The sequence below is a fragment of the Pholis gunnellus genome, assembly GCF_910591455.1.
Source record: "Pholis gunnellus genome assembly, chromosome: 3".
Taxonomy (NCBI): Eukaryota; Metazoa; Chordata; class Actinopteri; order Perciformes; family Pholidae; genus Pholis; species Pholis gunnellus.
In genome coordinates, this window is record NC_136529.1 from 13,013,438 (window position 1) to 13,025,326 (window position 11,889).

The following is an 11,889-nucleotide window of genomic DNA, read 5'->3' on the forward strand; positions in this document are numbered from 1 at the left end:
TTTATACTGTCTGACACATTTCGATCTTAAAAAATGGCTGCAGCAGGAAACCGAGAGACACAAACGCACACCAGGATGCACTGTCTATCTCACACACACACACACGCACACACACACACACACACACACACACACACACACACACACACACACACACACACACACACACACACACACACACACACACACAGACACATTCATCATAGTGTCTGTCACACCCTGCTGAGCGTTGCCCCCCTTTACACAGCAGACAGGGAACTGGAAGAGCTTTTTATCGAGCCTGGCAAAGCATCCCCCGTAAGTAAACTATCATGTACAAACAAAAGATCTCAAACAAAAAAAAAAAAACTATTAACAAAGAATGTCTTCAAAGTAAACGTCCTGATCTTTTTTGCATACAACATTAGGTGACTGTGGTCAGTTGGAGCCCTTCCAAGGCTTGGATGGGCATTACACTCTCCATCATCTGTGCATGCGACACCAACAGCAAGCGAAAGCTAACGATTATGGTTTTGTAGAAACTTGATGAAACATGCAGCAGTTGAGATCAGGTTAGTTTCAGATTCTGCCTCAATGTCAGATGTAATCAGGAACTATGGCAAACTGCTTAATTCTTGCAATAACGCTGCTTCTTCTCTGTAGCAGTGCTGACTGATGGCTCATGGGTACTGTAGTATTTAGAGCCATTTGCGATATCAAACCAAAGAAAGAAACATGATTTCTCAGAAACAAAGTTCAAACTATTTAAACAGTCATTTGATCAACTTTTGTCAAAATCCAGAGGCTTCTATGTTTATCATGTATTTTGTTGGACACTTGAGCTGTGACAAAATAAAACTACCCAGGAAGCACATAGTGATAAAAACAAATATAAAGTTATTCAGACACAAGAAAAGTATATTCTGAAGAGGCTGGATGAGTGGTTTCATTTGGCTGTTGTGCATTTTTATCACCACAGGGGGAGATTCCAGCATCAATAAGTGCTTAGGCATGGGCTCTGCTTGTCAGCTCAGAAGAAGTATTAAAATCGCAGAAAAGTGATTTCAATCTAGAGCTTTTCACTGGGAGCAACGATTTGTATGTGTATTTATCTCTGTGACACCATTGAAGAGTGGGGAGCCAGCAATTTATTGAGTGAAAATGACAAAAAAAGTGAATGGAGACACATCATTTCCTTTTAAGCCTGCGATCTAAGTTAGCACTGCACTCACTGCACGTTTGCTGAGCTGGTAGGCAACATCTTTATGTGCATATATCCACCCACTCCTCTCTTAAACATTCCCCTGCTCCCTCACCGTTCTGCCCTCCTCTCAAGGAAAGTCTGGGCACTTTAGAGACCCCCCCCACATCTCCCCTTTCGCCTTTTTAGTGCTGCTAAATCAGCTGCTGTGGGCGGCATACTGGGTGCTCTCGTCCCATTACCTCACACTGCCAACCTCTTATCAACAAGCAAATAGAGAGGGTGTGAGTGTAGAGTGAAGGGAGAGGAGTAGGACGACGAGGCAGAGGGAGATAAAAAGAGAAAGAAACAGACAGGAAGGACACTATATTTAGCACTGGAGCTGTCGCCTTCTGTTTTTCTCTCCTGAATAATCATAGTTTGACAGCATGCATCCTGCAGAGCAGAGGTTGCTGGGATGCACTACCCCCCTCCCCTCCTCCATCAGCAGCATCATCATCTCTGGAGAGAAAGTAGAAAAGTATTGTAATAATCGCTGCAGGCTTGCGTGCCACAGCCACCACGCATTACTCTGTGGAAACATTTTGCAGTGACCCGACATCCTCTGATGGAGATAATAGGGAAGGGAGGCAGCTTTGGGCTACTTTGCCAACAGGTACAATGTTGCATGTGTGATGCATGCCAAGGAGCACAAACTGCATCCAAGTACTATATGTACGAATGTGCAGCAACGTGACCAAAAGAGATTTATAAAAAGCGCTCTGCCATCCATAATTTCTAAGAATTTGAACGCATGTAGGAGAGGGACAGTAAAAGGCTGTGACAAACTTGTTACACTCATGTACTGATGATGATTATCTGCTGGGAAAGGAGCAAACAAGCACAGCTGGTAGGGAGAGGGGCACAGAGGATGTGAATTAGATAACACTGTATGTGCACAATGGACTTTAGCCAGTGCAAAAAACACTATAGCACACCTGTGTTGCTGCTGGTTTTTTGGCTCGTTTCTCAAAAATATACAAACACTTATAATTTAGTTTAAAAGAAACGCTCCTGCAGGGTTTTTTCCCCTAAAGCTTTAACTTGTTACACTATTTTTCTTTCATAGCCCCATTGTTTGAAGCTATTGTGTCTTCCTGACAACAGTATGTTCACCATTGTATATATATTGAACATGAATGTTCATCAGGCAAAGCCATACCATAAGCACATCACACTGTAGATGCTTATTACCCATAAATAAACGATTGCATTGTGACAATCTGCCAAGTAAGTTTCACCATGCAATACATGTCTCATTATGTTTAACATCTCTGATGATGCATGTAATATAATGCACCGAAATGTGTGCGGTGGTCTGATAATATGGCTAATTAATGACCCAATTTCTGTAGCTGAACAGCAGGAGGGTTTCTGGGTTATGAGAACAAGCAATTGCCCTGATGATTAGCCAATCACAATCGCTGGTTACTTACAGCCTGTTCACTTTTGTTTGAAGGAGACAGATCAAGACAATCATAGCAGCTCAGATACCTGTCTAAATTGAAAAAAGATATTATATTTTTGTAAGTCTGTGGGATTGTTGCAGGCGAGCACCTTGTCTGTCATGTGCTAGCAGGATAAGCTTTCAGCAGCCCATTGATTGCTGAGACTTGATTGCACTTTGCTCTGTCTCCAGTGCCACAATAATATATACCGTCTATAAGATGTGAGGAGGCTGGGTGAGGTGCAAGGAGTTCTTACAATCTGGAGAAAGGTGCAATATCTCAGGGCACGCAGGATAATTATGAATAGAATACTTTCTATTTCAGCTTAGGAGTCAAAAGGACATCAGCAGTACAGGACCACCTACATAGAGGGATGTCACACTCATAGTACTTTAGGAAGACAAAGGGCCTCTCTCATGTACTATATATACACATAAATCTGCCTATAGAACATAATCTGTGGAAGATGAGGTCTATTGTTGTAGAGAACAAGCAGTCAAGTTCAAACTCAGTAGCAGCTCCTAATTATTCAAAAAATAAAGAGGTGGAGGACATCTCGCCATTTCTGATCTTAACCCTGAAAACTCTCAGGAGAGATGAGCTGATAGTGAAGCCTTTGTTCCGGCATAACAATCATTGACGCATTACGTGGGACAAAAAGAGCGTATGGGAAAGTGCAGAGGCTGGGGCAACCTTAAGATTGTCCCTGAGAATTACAGGACCGCCTGGCTTTGTCTGGCTTTCTTCCCAGAGCTAACCTTGCACCCAGGTGTTCCACAAAGGACTAAAGAGGCCGGAGAAAAACAAAGTTAAACACTTTCAAATGGGCCCGGGGATTAGCGCAACAAGCTATTACTTGTTAATATGGTGCCATTCTCCCACAGTTTGAGGGCAGTTAACCTCGGGTGTGACTGGCTTCTGTTTGAAGGGTCACAACCTCGCAGAGCCCCACGCACTAAAATAGCACGTGATTATAGACCTTGTTTAAAAGTAAATATAGGCGCTCTGAGCAGCTGACCTAAGCCAGCCTCGTTCGGTCTTTTATGAGAAAGAAGAATACACCTACATAACTGTGACTTTTATGGAATATCATCTGTACATCGAGCTATGTTATTTGCAAAATAGAGAAGCATTGTGTGTGTGCACGCAACTCTTTTGAAGTCTGGGTTGATGATCTATCCCTACATGGTTTGAATGGACATTCCTTTGGTCTTAGCCTCTGTTTGCTGACTTGGTCCTTATCACAGTTAATAACTCAGCTTGCACAAAAACACTCAGTAGCTACTTTAGGAACCTCAAAAGACAAAATGATCTGCTTAGGTTGCTTATGGTTGTTTACTATGTAAACCTTAGTTTTAAGTAATCTGGTGGTGAAAATGTACTTACTGGGTTCCTGTTTTATTGTTCATTTTTTCCATTTGGGGATCCTGCAGACTTAAATGGAATGGAACTTAAATGTTGAACAATAATTAACAATAACAATGAAAGCTACAGTGCAAACAATATTATAGTATATTCCATCTTATTTATTGAATGAGCGTAATACCAAAGTGCAGGATTTTCATCAGTAATGAAACTTAACCTCCCGTTTCACTGTGATGTTACACGTCATCTGATTTGTTCAGGCTTGTATGCATGAAAATCCTTTAGCTTTCAGTTATGAAGAGTTCCAGGAAAACTGTACAAATGGTAAGAAATAAACACAGATGGAAAGTAGTGATTATTAAAGGGCAGAATGGAAATTCAAGGTAAGGGTTTATAGCAGATGATCGCGCTGAAAAGCAGTACTAATACCGTATACTGTATGTGCCATAGGAGATATTATCATTTTTCTTTTGAGAAATGTGTGTGTGTCTGTATTTATATAATCCCTTGTATGTTTCTTTGATGGAGGGCAAATAATTGAAAAACAAAGACAAGCTGGATTTCAGCCAAAAGCAGCAACATCTTCTCTAAGAGCTTTTTAAAATGCAAATAATCGGTGGAAAGTGATACTGTGTAACCTTCGTGGATAAACATGTGAGGCTGGGTCACAGACAGAAGCAAAACCAACAACGCGATGAAAGGAAAAAACACTTTTAGCTGCTACAGTTGGCAGACTACATTAGTAGCTCATCTCCTCGATCTGTTTTATCATCACAATTGAAATGCTTGTTAAAAATGAGCTTGGCTTATGTTATCGGAAGGCACTTATAACAGCAAATATGTGTGTCAGCACAAGACAGTTATCATGAAACCTAAAGCCAAGTATTTAGTTAAGTACACTTACACATAAAAAAATAATTAAAGCACATTACGGAGCTATTCCCAGCAGTACGGTGCAAAACCAATACAATTAGGGAATGCACAGCCTAGGGATCATTTCTATTCTCCAGCTATCTGAAGTTGCTCTGTGAGGCATAAAGTAACCTCCAAAACTAATTAAAAACCAAACGGAACTCGATTAAAAGAAGTAGAAAATAAATTAACTATTTTTTACCAAATAAATGTGAAACCAGTGGAGGGTGAAATCCAACTTGATTAGAGAGAAAGATGTGGAGAAAGAAAACCAACAGGTAAGCATTGTATCTGATCAAGAGAGAGGTTTTAATCAGCTTAGCAAGAGACCATGACATGAAGTAACAACAAACAAATGCAAGCAAATTAGTTATTTCTGCTATTCCAGTGTTGAGATATGACTAGAGACACGTGACACATTGTAGATGCCATTCAAAAAACACATTTTCCCACAACTCTACAAATATTCTGTATATGATTTCAATGCCATGATTAGCAGAGGAACCTCCAGCTCCCATTCAGTGTTTCCAACTGTTCAAACCCGACACAGAGTTTATATCTTAAGTGTTGCGATCTCGTGACCGATGCTTGTTAAAATCTTCTTCAGAAGTAGGCCTACTATAAAACCTCAAGAGCTTTACAAGGACACAATGGACACGATGGCTGAGCCGGTGCTGGAATGACAAAGCACCGGAGACTGCACCGCTGAGACCTATTTTAACGGGGCAGTTCAACACACACACACACACACACACACACACACAGGGCCTCATGTGGCACTGGCAAACATTCATAACATGCTGGATCTGCGCCCTGAGTGTGTGCCCAGCCAAGTGTTAAATCTGACTTGATTTCAGAAGGGAGCCGAGGTCGCACAAAGGCCTGTTTGAGGAACTAATGGCAGCCAGGCGATTAAATGAAGACATATTCTCTGGTCCTGAATAGTCAGGACAATCAGCAGCACATCTCCGCATCCCTCTCATCGCTACACACAATCAAACTCTCTGTAAGGCAGTAAAGGAATAATTGACAGGCTTGCCAAGCTCTGAATTCAGCTAGTGCCAATAGTTTACCCACAACAAGACTGAGAAATAAAAGACCGATGACAGAAACAACCATTACTCTGGTGATCAAATCTACATATCTGTGTAGAGAAGCACAGAACTAAACAAACTGGGTCACAGACGCTGCAAGTATTGTGAGTGCCTTACCTTTGAAGGACAGGAAGATCCTGGGAGCAGAGAGGGGCTCAATGAAGGCGGGCAGCGCCCCGGACGATAAGGCCAGCAGGGCCAGCAGCCAGCACAGTTTGTCCCACAACATTGTCCCTCTGTTTGTTAACAGAGCAGAAGTAGAGTCCAGGAGCTGAGGGACAGATAGGGTTGAGCATCAGTCAATAAGCCTGTACTTTAAACCAACTGTAGCAACCAATTTCAGCCACTTAGCTACATTGTGTAGTTTTAATAAAGCTTTTTGGACAACGACACAGATCCCCAGGCAGGGACCGAGACACAAAGCTAAACACTGGATCTGTTATGTATCCTGCTATAGGTGCCGTGCTTTGAATGTATAAATGCTTAAAATCTTGCCTATAACTATATTAGGGTGTGCAATAGAAAGTAACTTAACCTCAACCAAAAAACCTGACAGTTGTAGGTCTGGAAATATACCCTGCTGGTTCAGCATTGATTTTCCATCATTGCTACTGGGTTTTATGATGAATCTCTCATTGTAATGTGCCTCTGCTGTTATTCTTGCCCGTGTCTGCTTCTGTGTGCTGTAAGAGCAACAGTGCGGATGACTGGAGACTCCTTCCAGCTGGAGAAAGAGGAGCTGCCTGCACCTCCCTGCTCACTTTTCATACATACGGACACAAAACGTGTTTGTGAAAGCGGCAAATTCCTGGTCAAAAAATATACCGATGTTACCCACAAAGGAGGTGAATTTCACCGCGGAGATGCCTCGTTAAGCCCGGCGCGCACGAGCAGTGCCCACCATGAACATGCGGATAACAGCCACAAAGAGAGCTGAAGTTAATAATATCCCCATAAAAGGATTTAAAGACGCTCCAAGTTATCAGCGTGCGGATGAGGTGGCACAGCTGTATACAAAAAGGCTTGTACAATTAATTGACCGTGCTGGGAGAAAACAATTTATTGTAGTGAGGGTGTTTTGCTGTAATCACCCATTCATCTACTTGTAAACGTGGATTTGAGTCTGAGGTCAAACTGTCAGTCAGGGTTTAAGATCAAGTTCCACATTGAGCCCTGAAGGCACAACTCCAAAGACCGTTAACCAAAATAAAGCGTGACTGGGCTTTGACTTATGAGGACATGAACATGAACCACGTGCCAATTATAAGAGGGTTTTAGACAGTGAAAAGTAACGTTGAGGGCTAGTTACTAGACTTAGATTCGATCACTGTGAATATAGCAGATGGTAAAGATACAGCATCACATGCAGCCAAAACTTTCAGTGCTTCCTGCACGTTGTCCACGTAACACGCGCACCACGCGCGCGCACACACACACACACACACACACACCACTGCTCTTTACTCATGCAGTATTTGAAATTTGTATTTGAGAGTAGAATTGATCATTTAAAACTACGTCCCACGCGCCAGACAAGATCCGCCAAACATAGAAATAGGCTAACTGAAGTCTGTTGCATAAAATAAACTGTTCTCAATATTCCGACTTAAAATATTTTAAAAAATGTACAGAACTTTTAAGACACATTTTAAATATTGGAGCCATAATCATACACGTGAAGCATGCATCATTCCTGTCGACTCCACCAAATGTTGCTTCCTACTGTTTTATAACCACATCTGTCTCAATACAGACAACGAATCTGACTTGTATAAAGACATCACTTGCATTATGACCTACCTTCTAGTTCCGTCCAGTGAATATTGTGTTAAAGCTGGTCAACATTTAAAACCATCCACTCCAGATCCTTTGAGCTCCTCTGTCCGCACGCAGGAGTATCAGTGTATCCGCCGCAGATCCTGCACGATTATCCCCAGAGCCGAACAAAGCTTGGATTCAAATTAACTTGACGCAGCCGCCTTAACTTGAAGTGATCTCTAAATCGTATCAACAGATTGTGTATTTTCCACTGAAGGAGCTTTGAAACAAAGAGTTGTTCCTGGAGAAGAGTGGCGGAGAGGAGCGTCCAACACGCGCAGTGGCGCTCAAGTGTGTAGTGCAGGAAAGCGGCTTCTGCAGGTGGATACACTGAGGTCTCCCGGCAGTGGACACACCCATGGGGGAGGGAACCCACCTTAGCATCCTCGCGCTCCGTCCCGCCCCAACATTTAGCACAAAGCAAATCAGATCTGTATCTTCTTTCACTCCTCAGAAGAGGTAAACTCACTTGAAACGACGAAGAACAAACTATAGCCTTCGTGTAATATAGAGCAGCTGGTGGAGATGTTCCCTTCAACACAGGGGGAGTTATTCTAAACGTTATGCTACAAACAAAACATATGTTTCCCTTAAAAAATGAAAGAGTTAGTTTTAAAATCTGGTTTTAATTATACTATAAAAGCATTTGACAACAGATATTTGTATTCATTGTCATTGTCATACATTTCCCACTGATCAGTAATTATCATATCACATCTCACACATATTCAGTTTTTATCCTGTGGGAACACAGCATTAAGGCTACTTTTGCACTGATAGTGTGTTATAGTTTGTGATTTGTTACTGAAATAAAACCTAAAGCCTTTAGTAGAATAGAATGATGCAGTTTGTTTTCATTACAATTAGCATGTGCCATTGTCACCAAAGGTAGAGATATTAAGATCAAGATACAGGTTAAGATAAAATAAGCAAAGGCATGCGTATTTGTGGAGCTCTCAAACAACAATTTAAATTAAAACATCTCCATAATGACTATCTTGCAGAATACACAATGTAAAATACACATGCTGGCTGTCATACAGGACACATGAGGACTTGTGATAATGTGATGTAAACTTTGTTTTGCCTCAGAGAAGTAATATTTTGCTGACACAAATTCACAGCCATGTCCAAACTGCACGCAACAATAAGGTTTGAAAATGTGAATGTCCTGAAGAAGGTGCGTATCAAAATAGTACTGAAGTCATTTCACAACTTGATCAGCCTGTGACTGCCAGCTACTGATTTTTATTTGCTGGCTGGTGCCAACACTGAGTTGTGCTGAGAAGCGTTCAGATGCCAGGTCTGAGCCAAACAATTGTTCAGTATCTGCTGGTATTGGCAGTCTCACAGTATGGAACAGTGTTTGCTTTTTGAAGGAGACATGAATTACTTACTATATTTTGACTCAAAAGGAGAAGAGACAATAACCGAGCCGACAATGATTTCAGATGAGAAGAAACATTTTCATTTGATGCAAACAGCTTCTGCGTGACTCTTTGGCACAACAGGAATGTGGCCGCACGTTCACTTAAGAAACAGTTGAAAAGTGGCCAGATGGAGATAAGGTAGATTTATTCAGACACCTCGACGACCTGACGGAGGATCACTGGCTCTCGCCTCAGATAGGCATCAGATATTCATGGGCAAATGGAGCCTTAAATCTTTTAATCTCACTCGATCCCTCCCCTGATCACACTGGCTTATTTTGCTTCTTATCCAGTCAAGGCACAACGCAGCTGACGCCCAGTATGCGTGCTTATTATTCCATAAATGATAAATACTGTAGCGTAGGTTTCATGCATGTCTTGGAGACGCTGCTATTGCAGAAATATATAGAATCAGATAGGAATTTGGAGGATACAATGACTTTCTTTTATTGAATCATGGCTGTGGAGCTGATTTACTGTTTCCTTTGTGTTAGTTCACAGGAAAGATTATGTTACAGCGACAAACCATAAAACCTGCACCACTGAAAAAAACTGACTGGGTGGTAATTTCACTGAAACTTACTTGTGTGCTCCATTTTAAATAATCAATTTAATGATGATGGACTTCGTTTTCTTTGTCATTTACTTTGTCAAAAAATGTGTATACTTTCTATCTTTTTCTAACCTTAGTCTTGAATAAATTGGATTCATAGCAAAGAGGTACTTTCATGATGAATGGGAACAAAAAGATACCGGATCTTTGGCTGTGACTTTGAGTTTTCTGTTCTTTGAACAATGTCTTAGAAATACAATCGTTACATTAGTTTGTATGCAAAAGAGGCTGAGCAGCGTGACTCCAGGCTTTGGTGCTCATAGCAGAGGAAGGAAGAGAGCTCGGCATCAGCATTTGCCATTAAAAGTGTTAAATTTCCCCTGGTACCGGCAAAGAGCTCTGGGAAAAAATTACCCCCACGCTGACGAGCTCACGCACACAATGTGGAAGATATTGATACGCTTTAGTCCATCTGAATCTTGGACGTTCTTGAAAAATCATCAGACTCTTTTTCTCACTCACTGTTTAACATGTGCAGGTGGGCGTTTGTGTTTGAAGGGTGGTCTGAGTACCAGACGCTACAGAGCCAAATATATAACAACTTTCATAAATATCTGGAACACAACTCCCAATCCCTCAGCACCCACCAAGAATAATTCAGTCAAACAATAAAATCTCTTTCCCAAAACTTCACATATCAGCAATCTCCAATCTAAATGTGCGTGGGCCAGCCAAGTTTAATTGTGTCATTACCAATCTTCTTTTTGTTTCCCTGCTCTATTCCCATTTTTCACTCTTTCTTTTTTTTGTCTCAGTCTTGTAGCCAACAGCTGCATGTTGTTTTCTATATTTCTTTTTAATCAACAATATTATTCCCATCTTCAGGCCTTTGGTGGCCTCACCATCTGTCACTTGCGTGAGACAAGAGGAAAGCAATTATTGAATTCTGGCTTTGAGGAGCGCCCGCCTTCATGAAAGTCCCTCATGCTCTCCAGTTTTTCCTCCAGCATTGCTTACTCTAGCAGCTAACTGACGAGTACAATGTGAAAGATAACAATGAAACCAAAGATCACCATCGATTGTCAGACCGCAGAGGCAACACATTTAGAGGAATTCTGCAAAAAAAGTGACGTTAAAGCGTTTTTCTTCTGCATAGGAGATGCCAGGTTTGTAAATCTGAGTTTGAATACTGCTGGTGGGAGACTCAATTCTTCTTTTCCTCGAGAAGTTTAATATTTAATACAGATATTACATCACTTCATTTCTAATGCTTCACCTTTATCAGACTAAACCTGCCAGTTTCCACAAAGCAACTTTGACGGCAAGTTGAACATATCTATTTAAAAACGTTGTCATTTTCCTGGAGGACTTGAACGCAACGCTGCATAGATTATTGTTATCGTTCCCACTGAGTTCTCTGAGAGTTGCTCATAAGGAGCGTTTTACACTTCTTTATCCACTGCAACTCTATAATGAGGAAATAATGCACCACATTAACATTCACTGTGGAAGACACTGGTGGTTTTCATGGAAACAGGTGCCAGTGGGGAATACAAATCCAGGCAATATAAGAGCAGAGGTCGCTCTCTCATGTGAGTTTCATTACATTCAATGAATTTTCCTCTAACCTTTTGTCATCAATGACTCCACCAGCTAAAGTAATTATGAACAGGCTGTGACAACCTCAACCTCTGTCTGCTGCCTCCACCACATGATGGGGAGGCAATTAACAGCTGTTCATTACTGACGAGGTGAAGAAACAAGTGCACCAGCTCACTGCTGCGCACATCTGCTGTGCGCACACATCTAAATGACACAGACAGATGTGAGTGCACACAACTGACCACACACATTACACTAGCAACACACACAGAGCTTAAGGATGCCGTGACACACAGAAAGGCCCTCAGTTTGTGTAGCATTTAATGAGGGAGCATGTACTCATCCCTCCACCTAACCGGGAGAGCTGTTACCTTTTGGTGTGATAAGATATTAAAAATTCACACGGTTTCTGCAGCGCTTTGACTATTACGGCAGCACGCTCATTAGC

At 41.6% G+C, this 11,889-nt stretch overlaps 1 protein-coding gene across 1 annotated transcript in view; it reads right to left on the reverse strand.

Annotated features, from left to right (window-relative positions):
* The window catches only part of LOC306694099 (semaphorin-3F-like), a 48,914-nt gene extending 41,028 nt beyond the window's left edge, over positions 1-7,886 (reverse strand). The window contains exons 1-2 of the mRNA XM_079156816.1: positions 7,839-7,886; positions 6,156-6,309 (exon numbers count right to left, since the gene is read on the reverse strand). Of these exons, the coding sequence (XP_079012942.1) occupies positions 6,156-6,267 (112 nt within the window). The 5' untranslated portion in view covers positions 6,268-6,309; positions 7,839-7,886. The remainder of the gene's footprint in view (positions 1-6,155; positions 6,310-7,838) is intronic.
* Positions 7,887-11,889: the final 4,003 nt, after the last annotated feature.